Source organism: Bombina bombina, chromosome 7, assembly GCF_027579735.1.
Source record: "Bombina bombina isolate aBomBom1 chromosome 7, aBomBom1.pri, whole genome shotgun sequence".
NCBI classification, from domain to species: domain Eukaryota; kingdom Metazoa; phylum Chordata; class Amphibia; order Anura; family Bombinatoridae; genus Bombina; species Bombina bombina.
Window position 1 is genome coordinate 642,149,151 of NC_069505.1, and position 21,713 is coordinate 642,170,863.

The window sequence follows — 21,713 nt, forward strand, 5'->3', positions numbered from 1 at the left end:
ACATGACTGCAGTACTATACTACATTACTACACATGACTGCAGTACTACACTACATTACTACAAATGGCTGCAGTACTACACTACATTGCTACATATGACTGCAGTACTACACTACATTACTACACATGACTGCAGTACTACACTACATTACTACACATGTCTGCAGTACTACACTACATTGCTACACATGACTGCAGTACTACACTACATTACTACACATGACTGCAGTACTACACTACATTACTACACATGACTGCAGTACTACACTACATTACTACACATGGCTGCAGTACTACACTACATTGCTACATATGACTGCAGTACTACACTACATTACTACACATGACTGCAGTACTACACTACATTACTACACATGTCTGCAGTACTACACTACATTACTACACATGACTGCAGTACTACACATGGCTGCAGTACTACACTACATTACTACACATGACTGCAGTACTACACTACATTACTACACATGACTGCAGTACTACACTACATTACTACACATGGCTGCAGTGCTACACGACATTGCTACATATGACTGCAGTACTACACTACATTACTACACATGACTGCAGTACTACACATGGCTGCAGTACTACACTACATTACTACACATGACTGCAGTACTACACTACATTACTACACATGGCCGCAGTACTACACTACATTGCTACATATGACTGCAGTACTACACTACATTACTACACATGACTGCAGTACTACACTACATTACTACACATGTCTGCAGTACTACACTACATTACTACACTACATTGCTACACATGACTGCAGTACTATACTACATTACTACACATGACTGCAGTACTACACTACATTACTACACATGACTGCAGTACTACACTACATTACTACACATGACTGCAGTACTACACTACATTACTACACATGGCTGCAGTACTACACTACATTGCTACACATGACTGCAGTACTACACTACATTACTACACATGACTGCAGTACTACACTACATTACTACACATGACTGCAGTACTACACTACATTACTACACATGACTGCAGTACTACACTACATTACTACACATGGCTGCAGTACTACATTACTACACATGGCTGCAGTACTACACTACATTACTACACATGACTGCAGTACTACACTACATTACTACACATGACTGCAGTACTGCACTACATTACTACACTACATTACTACACATGACTGCAGTACTACACTACATTACTACACATGACTGCAGTACTACACTACATTACTACACATGGCTGCAGTACTACATTACTACACATGGCTGCAGTACTACACTACATTACTACACATGACTGCAGTACTACACTACATTACTACACATGACTGCAGTACTGCACTACATTACTACACTACATTACTACACATGACTGCAGTACTACACTACATTACTACACATGACTGCAGTACTACACTACATTACTACACATGGCTGCAGTACTACATTACTACACATGATTGCAGTACTACACTACATTACTACACATGACTGCAGTACTACACTACATTACTACACATGACTGCAGTACTGCACTACATTACTACACTACATTACTACACATGACTGCAGTACTACACTACATTACTACACATGACTGCAGTACTGCACTACATTACTACACTACATTACTACACATGACTGCAGTACTACACATGACTGCAGTACTACACTACATTACTACACATGACTGCAGTACTACACTACATTACTACACATGACTGCAGTACTACACTACATTACTACACATGACTGCAGTACTACACTACATTACTACACATGGCTGCAGTACTACATTACTACACATGGCTGCAGTACTACACTACATTACTACACATGACTGCAGTACTACACTACATTACTACACATGACTGCAGTACTGCACTACATTACTACACTACATTACTACACATGATTGCAGTACTACACTACATTACTACACATGACTGCAGTATTACACTACATTACTACACATGACTGCAGTACTACACTACATTACTACACATGGCTGCAGTACTACATTACTACACATGACTGCAGTACTACACTACATTACTACACATGACTGCAGCACTACACTACATTACTACACATGACTGCAGTACTGCACTACATTACTACACTACATTACTACACATGACTGCAGTACTACACTACATTACTACACATGGCTGCAGTACTTCATTACTACACATGACTGCAGTACTACACTACATTACTACACATGACTGCAGTACTGCACTACATTACTACACTACATTACTACACATGACTGCAGTACTACACTACATTACTACACATGACTGCAGTACTACATTACTACACATGACTGCAGTACTACACTACATTACTACACATGACTGCAGTACTACACTACATTACTACACATGACTGCAGTACTGCACTAAATTACTACACTACATTACTACACATGACGGCAGTACTACACTACATTACTACACATGACTGCAGTACTACACTAGATTACTACACATGACTGCAGTACTACACTACATTACTACACATGACTGCAGTACTACACTACATTACTACACATGGCTGCAGTACTACATTACTACACATGACTGCAGTACTACACTACATTACTACACATGACTGCAGTACTACATTACATTACTACACATGGCTGCAGTACTACACTACATTACTACACATGACTGCAGTACTGCACTACATTACTACACTACATTACTACACATGACTGCAGTACTACACTACATTACTACACATGACTGCAGTACTACATTACATTACTACACATGACTGCAGTACTACACTACATTACTACACATGACTGCAGTACTACACTACATTACTACACATGGCTGCAGTACTACATTACTACACATGACTGCAGTACTACACTACATTACTACACATGACTGCAGTACTACATTACATTACTACACATGACTGCAGTACTACATTACATTACTACACATGACTGCAGTACTACACTACATTACTACACATGGCTGCAGTACTACATTACTACACATGACTGCAGTACTGCACTACATTACTACACTACATTACTATACATGACGGCAGTACTACACTACATTACTACACATGACTGCAGTACTACACTACATTACTACACATGACTGCAGCACTACACTACATTACTACACATGACTGCAGTACTACATTACTACACATGACTGCAGTACTGCACTACATTACTACACTACATTACTACACATGACGGCAGTACTACACTACATTACTACACATGACTGCAGTACTACATTACATTACTACACATGACTGCAGTACTACACTACATTACTACACATGACTGCAGTACTACACTACATTACTACACATGACTGCAGTACTGCACTACATTACTACACTACATTACTACACATGACTGCAGTACTACACTACATTACTACACATGACTGCATTACTACACTACATTACTACACATGACTGCAGTACTACACTACATTACTACACATGACTGCAGTACTACACTACATTACTACACATGACTGCAGTACTACACTACATTACTACACATGACTGCAGTACTGCACTACATTACTACACATGACTGCAGTACTGCACTACATTACTACACATGACTGCAGTACTACATTACATTACTACACATGACTGCAGTACTACATTACATTACTACACATGACTGCAGTACTACATTACATTACTACACATGACTGCAGTACTACACTACATTACTACACATGGCTGCAGTACTACATTACTACACATGACTGCAGTACTACACTACATTACTACACATGACTGCAGTACTACACTACATTACTACACATGACTGCAGTACTACACTACATTACTACACATGGCTGCAGTACTACATTACTACACATGACTGCAGTACTACCGTACATTACTACACATGACTGCAGTACTGCACTACATTACTACACATGACTGCAGTACTACATTACTACACATGACTGCAGTACTACATTACTACACATGACTGCAGTACTACATTACTACACATGACTGCAGTACTACACTACATTACTACACATGACTGCAGTACTACACTACATTACTACACATGACTGCAGTACTGCACTACATTACTACACTACATTACTACACATGACTGCAGTACTACACTACATTACTACACATGACTGCAGTACTACACTACATTACTACACATGGCTGCAGTACTACATTACTACACATGACTGCAGTACTACACTACATTACTACACATGACTGCAGTACTACACTACATTACTACACATGACTGCAGTACTGCACTACATTACTACACTACATTACTACACATGACTGCAGTACTACACTACATTACTACACTACATTACTACACATGACTGCAGCACTACACTACATTACTACATATGACTGCAGTACTACACTACATTACTACACATGACTGCAGCACTACATTACATTACTACATATGACTGCAGTACTACACTACATTACTACACATGACTGCAGTACTACACTACATTACTACACATGACTGCAGTACTGCACTACATTACTACACTACATTACTACACATGACTGCAGTACTACACTACATTACTACACATGACTGCAGTACTACACTACATTACTACACATGACTGCAGCACTACACTACATTACTACACATGACTGCAGTACTACACTACATTACTACACATGACTGCAGTACTACACTACATTACTACACATGACTGCAGTACTGCACTACATTACTACACTACATTACTACACATGACTGCAGTACTACACTACATTACTACACATGACTGCAGTACTACATTACTACACATGACTGCAGTACTACACTACATTACTACACATGACTGCAGTACTACACTACATTACTACACATGACTGCAGTACTACACTACATTACTACACATGACTGCAGTACTGCACTACATTACTGCACTACATTACTACACATGACTGCAGTACTACACTACATTACTACACATGACTGCAGTACTACACTACATTACTACACATGACTGCAGTACTGCACTACATTACTACACTACATTACTACACATGACTGCAGTACTGCACTACATTACTACACTACATTACTACACATGACTGCAGTACTACACTACATTACTACACATACTAAGCCTACCTCATAACATATGACTGCAGTACTACACTACATTACTACACATGACTGCCTAGCACTACATTACATTACTATTACTGACTGCAGTACTACACTACATTACTACAACTATACTGCTAGTAGCAGTACTACCACTACATTACTACACATGACTGCAGTACTGCACTACATTACTACACTACATTACTACACATGACTGCAGTACTACATTACTACACATGACTGCAGTACTACACTACATTACTACACATGACTGCAGCACTACACTACATTACTACACTACATTACTACACATGACTGCAGTACTACACTACATTACTACACATGACTGCAGTACTACACTACATTACTACACATGACTGCAGTACTACACTACATTACTACACATGACTGCAGTACTACACTACATTACTACACATGACTGCAGCACTACACTACATTACTACACATGACTGCAGTACTACACTACATTACTACACATGACTGCAGTACTACATTACTACACATGACTGCAGTACTACACTACATTACTACACATAGACTGCAGTACTACACTACATTACTACCACATGACTGCAGCACTACACTACATTACTACACATGACTGCAGCACTACATTACTACACATGACTGCAGTACTACATTACTACACATGACTGCAGTACTACACTACATTACTACACATGACTGCAGTACTACACTACATTACTACACATGACTGCAGTACTACACTACATTACTATACATGACTGCAGTACTACACTACATTACTACACATGACTGCAGTACTGCACTACATTACTACACTACATTACTACACATGACTGCAGTACTACACCTAAATTACTACACATGACTGCAGTACTACACTACATTTACTACACATGGCTGCAGTATAATTACTACACATGACTGCAGTACTACACTACATTACTACACGATGACTGCAGTACTACACTACATTACTACACATGACTGCCGTACTGCACTACATTACTACACTACATTACTACACATGACTGCAGTACTACACTACATTACTACATATGACTGCAGTACTACACTACCATTACCTACACATGAACTGCAGCACTACACTACATTACTACATATGACTGCAGTACTACACTACATTACTACACATGACTGCAGCACTACATTACATTACTACATATGACTGCAGTACTACACTACAGTACTACACCATGACTGCAGTACTACACTACTTTACTACTCATGACTGCAGTACTGCACTACATTACTACACTACATTACTACACATGACTGCAGTACTTACACTACATTTACTACACATGACTGCAGTACTACACTACATTACTACAACATGACTGCAGCACTACACTACATTACTACACATGACTGACAGTACTACACTACATTACTACCACCATTGACTGCAGCACTACACTACATTACTACACATGACTGCAGTACTACACACATTACTACACATGACTGCAGTACTACACTACATCTACTACACATGACTGCAGCTACTTACACTACATTACTACACATGACTGCTAGTACTACCCTACAATTATACACATGACTGCCAGCTACTACACTACATTACTACCACAATGACTGCAGTACAGAAACATTATACACTAACAATTACTACACATGACCTGCAGTACTACACTACATTACTACACATGACTCTGCACGCTACTAACACGCACATTACTACAACATGATCTGCAGCTACTACATCTTTCATATACGTCATGACTGCAGCTACTACACTAATTTACTACACATGACTGCATAGTCATACACTACATTACTACACATGACTGCAGATACTGCCTACATACTACACTAATATAGCCTACACATGACTGCCGTACTACACTATCATTACTACACATGACTGCAGTACTACACTACATTACTACACCATGACTGCAGTACTGCACTACATTACTACACTCATACTCACATGACTGCAGTACTTACACTACACTTACTACACACTGGACTTGCAGAACTACACTACATTACTACACATGACTGCAGTACTACACTACATTACTACACATGGCTGCAGTACTACACTACATTACTACACATGGCTGCAGTACTACACTACATTACTACACATGACTGCAGTACTACACTACATTACTACACATGACTGCAGTACTACACTACATTACTACACATGACTGCAGTACTACACTACATTACTACACATGACTGCAGTACTACACTACATTACTACACATGACTGCAGTACTGCACTACATTACTAAACTACATTACTACACATGACTGCAGTACTACACTACATTACTACACATGACTGCAGTACTGCACTACATTACTACACATGACTGCAGTACTGCACTACATTACTACACTACATTACTACACATGACTGCAGTACTACACTACATTACTACACATGACTGCAGTACTACACTACATTACTACACATGACTGCAGTACTACACTACATTACTACACATGACTGCAGTACTACACTACATTACTACACATGACTGCAGTACTGCACTACATTACTACACTACATTACTACACATGACTGCAGTACTACACTACATTACTACACATGACTGCAGTACTACACTACATTACTACACATGACTGCAGTACTACACTACATTACTACACATGACTGCAGTACTACACTACATTACTACACATGGCTGCAGTACTACACTACATTACTACACATGGCTGCAGTACTACACTACATTACTACACATGGCTGCAGTACTACACTACATTACTACACATGACTGCAGTACTACACTACATTACTACACATGACTGCAGTACTACACTACATTACTACACATGACTGCAGTACTGCACTACATTACTAAACTACATTACTACACATGACTGCAGTACTACACTACATTACTACACATGACTGCAGTACTACACTACATTACTACACATGACTGCAGTACTACACTACATTACTACACATGACTGCAGTACTGCACTACATTACTACACTACATTACTACACATGACTGCAGTACTACACTACATTACTACACATGACTGCAGTACTACACTACATTACTACACATGACTGCAGCACTACACTACATTACTACACATGACTGCAGTACTACATTACTACACATGACTGCTTTACTACACTACATTACTACACATGACTGCAGTACTACACTACATTACTACACATGACTGCAGTACTACACTACATTACTACACATGACTGCAGTACTACACTACATTACTACACATGGCTGCAGTACTACACTACATTACTACACATGGCTGCAGTACTACACTACATTACTACACATGACTGCAGTACTACACTACATTACTACACATGACTGCAGTACTACACTACATTACTACACATGACTGCAGTACTACACTACATTACTACACATGACTGCATTACTGCACTACATTACTAAACTACATTACTACACATGACTGCAGTACTACACTACATTACTACACATGACTGCAGTACTACACTACATTACTACACATGACTGCAGTACTACACTACATTACTACACATGACTGCAGTACTGCACTACATTACTACACTACATTACTACACATGACTGCAGTACTATACTACATTACTACACATGACTGCAGCACTACACTACATTACTACACATGACTGCAGCACTACACTACATTACTACACATGACTGCAGTACTACATTACTACACATGACTGCAGTACTACACTACATTACTACACATGACTGCAGTACTACACTACATTACTACACATGACTGCAGTACTACACTACATTACTACACATGGCTGCAGTACTACATTACTACACATGACTGCAGCACTACACTACATTACTACACATGACTGCAGCACTACACTACATTACTACACATGACTGCAGTACTACACATGACTGCAGTACTACATTACTACACATAACTGCAGTACTACACTACATTACTACACATGACTGCAGTACTACACTACATTACTACACATGACTGCAGTACTACACTACATTACTACACATGACTGCAGTACTACACTACATTACTACACATGACTGCAGTACTACACTACTACACATGACTGCAGTACTACATTACTACACATAACTGCAGTACTAAACTACATTACTAAACTACATTACTACACATGACTGCAGTACTACATTACTACACATAACTGCAGTACTACACTACATTACTACACATGACTGCAGTACTACACTACATTACTACACATGACTGCAGTACTACATTACTACACATGACTGCAGTACTACACTACATTACTACACATGACTGCAGTACTACACTACTACACATGACTGCAGTACTACACTACATTACTACACATGACTGCAGTACTGCACTACATTACTACACATGACTGCAGTACTACACTACATTACTACACATGACTGCAGTACTACATTACTACACATGACTGCAGTACTACACTACATTACTACACATGACTGCAGTACTACACTACATTACTACACATGACTGCAGTACTACACTACATTACTACACATGACTGCAGTACTACACTACATTACTACACATGACTGCAGTACTGCACTACATTACTACACTACATTACTACACATGACTGCAGTACTACACTACATTACTACACATGACTGCAGTACTACACTACATTACTACACATGACTGCAGTACTGCACTACATTACTACACATGACTGCAGTACTACATTACTACACATGACTGCAGTACTACACTACATTACTACACATGACTGCAGTACTACATTACTACACATGACTGCAGTACTACACTACATTACTACACATGACTGCAGTACTACACTACATTACTACACATGACTGCAGTACTACACTACATTACTACACATGACTGCAGTACTGCACTGCAGTACTGCACTACATTACTACACATGACTGCAGTACTACACTACATTACTACACATGACTGCAGTACTACATAACTACACATGACTGCAGTACTACACTACATTACTACACATGACTGCAGTACTACACTACATTACTACACATGACTGCAGTACTACACTACATTACTACACATGACTGCAGTACTGCACTACATTACTACACTACATTACTACACATGACTGCAGTACTACACTACATTACTACACATGACTGCAGTACTACACTACATTACTACACATGACTGCAGTACTGCACTACATTACTACACTACATTACTACACATGACTGCAGTACTACACTACATTACTACACATGACTGCAGCACTACACTACATTACTACACATGACTGCAGAACTACACTACATTACTACACATGACTGCAGTACTACACTACATTACTACACATGACTGCAGTACTACACTACATTACTACACATGACTGCAGTACTACACTACATTACTACACATGACTGCAGTACTACATTACTACACATGACTGCAGCACTACACTACATTACTACACATGACTGCAGCACTACACTACATTACTACACATGACTGCAGTACTACATTACATTACTACACATGACTGCAGTACTACACATGATGCAGTACTACATACTAACATAACTGCAGTACTACACTACATTACTACACATGACTGCAGTACTACACTACATTACTACACATGACTGCAGTACTACACTACATTACTACACATGACTGCAGTACTACACTACATTACTACACATGACTGCAGTACTACACTACTACACATGTCTGCAGTACACTACATTACTACACATAACTGGCAGTACTAAACTACATTACTACACATGACTGCAGTACTAAATTACTACACATGACTGCTGTACTTACACTACATTACTACACATGACTGCAGTACTACACTACATTACTACACATGACTGCAGTTCTACATTACTACACATGACTGCTGTACACACTACATTATCTACACATGACTGCAGTACTACACTACTTACACATGACTGCAGTACTACACTACATTACTACACATGACTGCAGTAGCCATAAATTACTACACTACATTACTACACATGACTGCAGTACTACACTACATTACTACACATGACTGCAGTACTACACTACATTACTACACATGACTGCAGTACTACATTACTACACATGACTGCAGTACTACACTACATTACTACACATGACTGCAGTACTACACTACATTACTACACATGACTGCAGTACTACACTACATTACTACACATGACTGCAGTACTACATTACTACACATAACTGCAGTACTACACTACATTACTACACATGACTGCAGTACTACACTACATTACTACACATGACTGCAGTACTACACTACATTACTACACATGACTGCAGTACTACACTACATTACTACACTTGACTGCAGTACTGCACTACATTACTACACTACATTACTACACATGACTGCAGTACTACACTACATTACTACACATGACTGCAGTACTACACTACATTACTACACATGACTGCAGTACTACACTACATTACTACACATGACTGCAGCACTACACTACATTACTACACATGACTGCAGCACTACATTACTACACATGACTGCAGTACTACATTACTACACATGACTGCAGTACTACACTACATTACTACACATGACTGCAGTACTACACTACATTACTACACATGACTGCAGTACTACACTACATTACTACACATGACTGCAGTACTACACTACATTACTACACATGACTGCAGTACTTCACTACATTACTACACATACACTACTACACATGACTGCAGTACTACACTACATTACTTCACATGACTGCAGTACTACACTACATTACTACACATGACTGCAGTACTACACTACATTACTACACATGACTGCAGTACTACACTACAATACTACACATGACTGCAGTACTACACTACATTACTACACATGACTCGCAGCACTACACTACATTACTACACATGACTGCAGTACTACATTACTAACACTGACTGCAGTACTACACTACATTACTACACATGACTGCAGTACTACACTACATTACTACACATGACTGCAGTACTACACTACATTACTACACAAGGCTGCAGTACTACAATACTACACATGACTGCAGTACTACACTTACATTACTACACATGACTGCAGCACTACATTACATTACTATATTGCATTACTACACTACATTACTACACATGGCTGCAGTAACATTACATTACTACAGCATGACTGCCCCCAGGCTACTACACTACATACTACACATGTCTGCGAGCTACTACACTACATTCACTACCTACAGGACTGCAGTACTGACTACATTACTCACACTACATTACTATCACAAGACTGCAGTACGATCACTACATTACGACACATGACTGCAGTACTACACTACATTACTACACAATGTCTGCAGCACTACACTACATTACTACACAGGACTGCAGGACTACACGACATTACTACACAGACTTGCAGTACTACACTACTAACACATGGACAGCATGTACTACATCCTACACTATCTATCATGGACTGAAAACTACATACACTACATTACTACACATGACTGCAGCACTACACTACATTACTACACATGACTGCAGTACTACACTACATTACTACACATGACGGCAGCACTACACTACATTACTACACATGACTGCAGTACTACATTACTACACATGACTGCAGCACTACACTACATTACTACACATGACTGCAGCACTACACTACATTACTACACATGACTGCAGTACTACACTACATTACTACACATGACTGCAGTACTACACTACATTACTACACATGACTGCAGTACTACACTACATTACTACACATGACTGCAGTACTACACTACATTACTACACATGACTGCAGTAATGCACTACATTACTACACTACATTACTACACATGACTGCAGTACTACACTACATTACTACACATGACTGCAGTACTACACTACATTACTACACATGACTGCAAGTAATACACTACATTACTACACATGACTGCAGTACTCACACTACATTACCTACACATGACTGCAGTACTACACTACATTACTACACATGACTGCAGTACTGCACTACATTACTACACTACATTACTACACATGACTGCAGTACTACACTACATTACTACACATGACTGCAGTACTACACTACATTACTACACATGACTGCAGTACTACATTACTACACATGGCTGCAGTACTACACTACATTACTACACATGGCTGCAGTACTACACTACATTACTACACATGGCTGCAGTACTACACTACATTACTACACATGACTGCAGTACTACACCTACATTACTACACATGACTGCAGTACTACACTACATTACTACACATGACTGCAGTACTACATTACATTACTACACATGACTGCAATACTGCACTACATTACTACACTACATTACTACACATGACTGCAGTACTACACTACATTACTACACATGACTGCAGTACTACACTACATTACTACACATGACTGCAGTACTGCACTACATTACTACACTACATTACTACACTTGACTGCAGTACTACACTACATTACTACACATGACTGCAGCACTACACTACATTACTACACATGACTGCAGCACTACACTACATTACTACACATGACTGCAGTACTACATTACTACACATGACTGCAGTACTACACTACATTACTACACATGACTGCAGTACTACACTACATTACTACACATGACTGCAGTACTACACTACATTACTACACATGGCTGCAGTACTACATTACTACACATGACTGCAGCACTACACTACATTACTACACATGACTGCAGCACTACACTACATTACTACACATGGCTGCAGTACTACATTACATTACTACACATGGCTGCAGTACTACACATGACTGCAGTACTACATTACTACACATAACTGCAGTACTACACTACATTACTACACATGACTGCAGTACTACACTACATTACTACACATGACTGCAGTACTACACTACATTACTACACATGACTGCAGTACTACACTACTACACATGACTGCAGTACTACACTACTACACATGACTGCAGTACTACATTACTACACATAACTGCAGTACTACATTACTACACATAACTGCAGTACTACACTACATTACTACACATGACTGCAGTACTGCACTACATTACTACACTACATTACTACACATGACTGCAGTACTACACTACATTACTACACATGACTGCAGTACTACACTACATTACTACACATGGCTGCAGTACTACATTACTACACATGACTGCAGTACTACACTACATTACTACACATGACTGCAGTACTACACTACATTACTACACATGACTGCAGTACTGCACTACATTACTACACTACATTACTACACATGACTGCAGTACTACACTACATTACTACACATGACTGCAGCACTACACTACATTACTACATATGACTGCAGTACTACACTACATTACTACACATGACTGCAGCACTACATTACATTACTACATATGACTGCAGTACTACACTACATTACTACACATGACTGCAGTACTACACTACATTACTACACATGACTGCAGTACTGCACTACATTACTACACTACATTACTACACATGACTGCAGTACTACACTACATTACTACACATGACTGCAGTACTACACTACATTACTACACATGACTGCAGCACTACACTACATTACTACACATGACTGCAGTACTACACTACATTAATACACATGACTGCAGTACTACACTACATTACTACACATGACTGCAGTACTACACTACATTACTACACATGACTGCTGTACTACACTACATTACTACACATGACTGCAGCACTACACTACATTACTACACATGACTGCAGTACTACACTACATTACTACACATGACGGCAGCACTACACTACATTACTACACATGACTGCAGTACTACATTACTACACATGACTGCAGCACTACACTACATTACTACACATGACTGCAGTACTACACTACATTACTACACATGACTGCAGTACTACACTACATTACTACACATGACTGCAGTACTACACTACATTACTACACATGACTGCAGTACTACACTACATTACTACACATGACTGCAGTACTGCACTACATTACTACACTACATTACTACACATGACTGCAGTACTACACTACATTACTACACATGACTGCAGTACTACACTACATTACTACACATGACTGCAGTACTACACTACATTACTACACATGACTGCAGTACTACACTACATTACTACACATGACTGCAGTACTGCACTACATTACTACACTACATTACTACACATGACTGCAGTACTACACTACATTACTACACATGACTGCAGTACTACACTACATTACTACACATGACTGCAGTACTGCACTACATTACTACACTACATTACTACACATGACTGCAGTACTACACTACATTACTACACATGACTGCAGTACTACACTACATTACTACACATGACTGCAGTACTACACTACATTACTACACATGACTGCAGTACTACACTACATTACTACACATGGCTGCAGTACTACACTACATTACTACACATGGCTGCAGTACTACACTACATTACTACACATGGCTGCAGTACTACACTACATTACTACACATGACTGCAGTACTACACCTACATTACTACACATGACTGCAGTACTACACTACATTACTACACATGACTGCAGTACTACATTACATTACTACACATGACTGCAATACTGCACTACATTACTACACTACATTACTACACATGACTGCAGTACTACACTACATTACTACACATGACTGCAGTACTACACTACATTACTACACATGACTGCAGTACTGCACTACATTACTACACTACATTACTACACATGACTGCAGTACTACACTACATTACTACACATGACTGCAGCACTACACTACATTACTACACATGACTGCAGCACTACACTACATTACTACACATGACTGCAGTACTACACTACATTACTACACATGACTGCAGTACTACACTACATTACTACACATGGCTGCAGTACTACATTACTACACATGACTGCAGCACTACACTACATTACTACACATGACTGCAGCACTACACTACATTACTACACATGGCTGCAGTACTACATTACATTACTACACATGGCTGCAGTACTACACATGACTGCAGTACTACATTACTACACATAACTGCAGTACTACACTACATTACTACACATGACTGCAGTACTACACTACATTACTACACATGACTGCAGTACTACACTACATTACTACACATGACTGCAGTACTACACTACATTACTACACATGACTGCAGTACTACACTACTACACATGACTGCAGTACTACATTACTACACATAACTGCAGTACTACATTACTACACATAACTGCAGTACTACACTACATTACTACACATGACTGCAGTACTACACTACATTACTACACATGACTGCAGTACTACACTACATTACTACACATGACTGCAGTACTACATTACTACACATGACTGCAGTACTACACTACATTACTACACATGACTGCAGTACTACACTACTACACATGACTGCAGTACTACACTACATTACTACACATGACTGCAGTACTGCACTACATTACTACACTACATTACTACACATGACTGCAGTACTACACTACATTACTACACATGACTGCAGTACTACATTACTACACATGACTGCAGTACTACATTACTACACATGACTGCAGTACTACACTACATTACTACACATGACTGCAGTACTACATTACTACACATAACTGCCATACTACACTACATTACTACACATGACTGCAGTACTACACTACATTTCTACACATGACTGCAGTACTACACTACATTACTACACATGACTGCAGTACTACACTACATTACTACACATGACTTCAGTACTGCACTACATTACTACACTACATTACTACACATGACTGCAGTACTACACTACATTACTACACATGACTGCAGTACTACATTACTACACATGACTGCAGTACTACATTACTACACATGACTGCAGTACTACATTACTACACATGACTGCAGTACTACATTACTACACATGACTGCAGTACTACATTACTACACATGACTGCAGTACTACATTACTACACATGACTGCAGTACTACATTACTACACATGACTGCAGTACTACATTACTACACATGACTGCACAGCTCAGTGTATAACGCACTACTATACAGAAGTAATACTTACACACTACTTACCCAGCAGTAATAGTGTGATCCCATTCAATACTGCACCAACGTACGTGAGGAGGTAGAGGAGGAGCAGGAACTGCATAGAGAGAGAGGCTTTTCAGTCTATTATATGACATCTAATCATTAAAGGGACGCTAAACCCCAGTTTTTTCTTTAATGATTCAGATAGAGAAGCAATTTAAAACAACTTTCTAATTTACTCCTATTATGTCATTTGCTTCATTATCTTGATACCCTTTGCTGAAAAGCATATCTAGATAGGCTCATTAGCTGCTGATTGGTGGCTGCACACAGATGCCTCGTGTTTTTGCTCACCCACGTTCATTGCTATTTCTTCAACAAAGCATATCTGAAGATTGAAGCCAATTAGATAATAGAAGTAAATTGAAATTTTGTTTAAAATTGTATTGTCTATCTGAATCATGACATTTTTTTTGGGGGGGGGGGGGGGCTTAGTGTCCCTTTAAGGAACTTTCTGATTTACTCCTATTATCAATTTTTTTTCGTTCTCTTGCTATCTTTATTTGAAAAAGCAGGAATCTAAACTAAGGAGCCGGCACATTTTTGGTTCAGCTTGCTGATTGGTGGCTACATTTAGCCACCAATCGGCAAAAGCAACCTTGGTGTTAAAACAAAAAATGGGCCGGCTCCTACGTTTTACATTCTTGCTTTTCAAATAAAGACTTGATAATGAAAGGGGAAGATATTCATTAAGTTAGAGAAAAACACCAAGATAGAGAGGGGTCAGATAGAGTGAGGTTTAGATTCACCATAAATTAGAGAGCTCTACATGCATCGCAGTGAGGGTGGAGTTGAACCCTGAAAGATAAATAACAATTGCCAAAATTCACTAAGCTGTGAGATCAGTAAGGAGGGTTTGTATTCTCTCTGCAGACGTGAGGGGCCTAAATTCACTAAGCCTGTGTTATCTCTGAGAGTATTCTCTTTCACTGGGGAGATGAGAGGAGGCTAGATTCACTAATGAATCTAGCCAGTATTATCTGAGAGGGACCAGTATTATTTTTGACAAGGGAGGAGAGAGGTGCCTAGATTAATTACATATGAGATATCAGTGAGATGGGCCTAGATTCATTACATATGAGATATCAGTGAGAGGGGCCAGTAGTATCTATGACAGGGGAGGAGAGAGTGGCCTAGATTCATTACATATGAGATATTAGTAAGAGGGGTCAGTAGTATCTACGCCAGGGGAAGAGAGAGGGACCTAGATTCATTACATATGAAATATCAGTGAGAGGGGCCTAGATTCATTACATATGAGATATCAGTGAGAGGGGCCAGTAGTATCTATGCCAGGGGAGGAGAAAGGGGCCTAGATTCATTACATATGAGATATCAGTGAGAGGGACCAGTCGTATCTATTACAGGGGAGGAGAGAGGGGCCTAGATTCATTACATACGAGATATCAGTGAGAGGGGCCAGTAGTATCTACGACAGGGGAGGAGAGAGGGGCCTATATTCATTACATATGAGATATCAGTGAGAGGGGACAGTAGTATCTATGCCAGGGGAGAAGAGGGGCCTAGATTCATTACATATGAGATGAGAGGGGCCTAGATTCATTACATATGAGATATCAGTGAGAGGGGCCAGTAGTATCTATGCCAGGGGAGGAGAGAGGGGCCTAGATTCATTACATATGAGATATCAGTGAGAGGGGTCAGTAGTATCTATGCCAGGGGAAGAGAGAGGGGCCTAGATTAATTACATATGAGATATCAGTGAGAGGGGCCTAGATTCATTACATATGAGATATCAGTAAGAGGGGCCAGTAGTATTTATGCCAGGGGAGGAGAGAGTGGCCTAGATTCATTACATATGAGATATCAGTGAGAGGGGCCAGTAGTATCTATGACAGGGGAGGAGAGAGGGGCCTAGATTAATTACATATGAGATATCAGTGAGAGGGGCCAGTAGTATTTATGCCAGGGGAGGAGAGAGGGGCCTAGATTCATTACATATGAGATATCAGTGAGAGGGGCCAGTAGTATCTATGACAGGGGAGGAGAGAGGGGCCTAGATTCATTACATATGAGATATCAGTGAGAGGGACCAGTCGTATCTATTACAGGGGAGGAGAGAGGGGCCTAGATTCAATACATATGAGATATCAGTGAGAGGGGGCAGTAGTATCTATGACAGGGGAGGAGAGCGGGGCCTAGATTCATTACATATGAGATATCAGTGAGAGGGACCTAGATTAATTACATATGAGATATCAGTGAGAGGGACCAGTAGTATCTATGACAGGGGAGGAGAGAGGGGCCTAGATTCATTACATATGAGATATCAGTGAGAGGGGGCAGTAGTATCTATGACAGGGGAGGAGAGCGGGGCCTAGATTAATTACATATGAGATATCAGTGAGAGGGACCAGTCGTATCTATTACAGGGGAGGATAGAGGGGCCTAGATTCATTACATATGAGATATCAGTGAGAGGGGCCAGTAGTATCTATGACAGGGGAGGAGAGAGGGGCCTAGATTCATTACATATGAGATATCAGTGAGAGGGGCCAGTAGTATCTATGACAGGGGAGGAGAGCCGGGCCTAGATTAATTACATATGAGATATCAGTGAGAGGGACCAGTCGTATCTATTACAGGGGAGGAGAGAGGGGCCTAGATTCATTACATATGAGATATCAGTGAGAGGGTGCAGTAGTATCTATGACAGGGGAGGAGAGCGGGGCCTAGATTAATTACATATGAGATATCAGTGAGAGGGACCAGTCGTATCTATTACAGGGGAGGAGAGAGGGGCCTAGATTCATTACATATGAGATATCAGTGAGAGGGGACAGTAGTATCTATGACAGGGGAGGAGAGCGGGGCCTAGATTAATTACATATGAGATATCAGTGAGAGGGACCAGTCGTATCTATTACAGGGGAGGAGAGAGGGGCCTAGATTCATTACATATGAGATATCAGTGAGAGGGACCAGTAGTATCTATGACAGGGGAGGAGAGAGGGGCCTAGATTCATTACATATGAGATATCAGTGAGAGGGACCTAGATTCATTACATATGAGATATCAGTGAGAGGGACCCGTAGTATCTATTACAGGGGAGGAGAGAGCGGTCTAGATTCATTACATATGAGATATCAGTGAGAGGGGTCAGTAGTATCTATGCCAGGGGAGGAGAGAGGGGCCTAGATTAATTACATATGAGATATCAGTGAGAGGGGCCTAGATTCATTGCATATGAAATATTACTCTACTAGATAGGGGGCGCCCTTAGAACAGTACACAAAATATAGACTAATACTAGTCACTTAATTGCAATAAGACAGGTTATACCCCAATTTCATGACAAATCAAACATCAATTAGTATGATCTCCCAAGTGTGTATAACACAATAATATGATTAAGTATATATGAAACAAAATTAATCAAATATAATTTCACCATGAATGGTTGAATTCACAATATATGAAAGAGCAAATAGTCTCTTGATAAATTGATGGTATTGATAGGGGCAGCAATCTGTGGAGGACCCGGCCTGGATCTAAGGACAGCAATCTAAAAATAGAAAAAACAAAATTTATGCTTACCTGATAAATTTCTTTCTTTTGCGTTGTACCGAGTCCACGGATTCATCCTAACTTGTGGGATATTGTCCTTCCTGACAGGAAGTAGCAAAGAGAGCACCACAGCAGAGCTGTCTATATAGCTCCCCCCTTAACTCCACCCCCCAGTCATTCGACCGAAGGCCAAGGAAGAAAAGGAGAAACTATAAGGTGCAGAGGTGACTGAAGTTTACATAAAAAAATACTATCTGTCTTGAATAGACAGGGCGGGCCGTGGACTCGGTACATCGCAAAAGAAAGAAATTTATCTGGTAAGCATAAATTTTGTTTTCTTTTGCATGATGTACGGAGTCCACGGATTCATCCTAACTTGTGGGATACCAATACCAAAGCTTTAGAACACGGATGAAGGGAGGGACAAGACAGGAACCTAAATGGAAGGCACCACTGCTTGCAAAACCTTTCTCCCAAAAATAGCCTCCGAAGAAGCAAAAGTATCAAATTTGTAAAATTTGGAAAAGGTATGAAGCGAAGACCAAGTCGCAGCCTTACAAATCTGTTCAACAGAAGCATCATTTTTAAAAGCCCATGTGGAAGCTACCGCCCTAGTAGAATGAGCTGTAATCCTTTCAGGAGGCTGCTGTCCAGCAGTCTCATAAGCCAAACTGATGATGCTTTTCAGCCAAAAGGAAAGAGAAGTCGCCGTAGCCTTTTGACCCCTACGCTTTCCAG

The 21,713-nt window shown here is 39.8% G+C and overlaps 1 protein-coding gene across 1 annotated transcript in view; it reads right to left on the bottom strand.

Moving 5' to 3' along the window:
- RTN2 (reticulon 2) overlaps positions 1-21,713 on the bottom strand; it is a 355,692-nt gene that overhangs the window by 100,061 nt on the left and 233,918 nt on the right. The window contains exon 7 of the mRNA XM_053689756.1: positions 17,432-17,501. Within this exon, the coding sequence (XP_053545731.1) occupies positions 17,432-17,501 (70 nt within the window). The remainder of the gene's footprint in view (positions 1-17,431; positions 17,502-21,713) is intronic.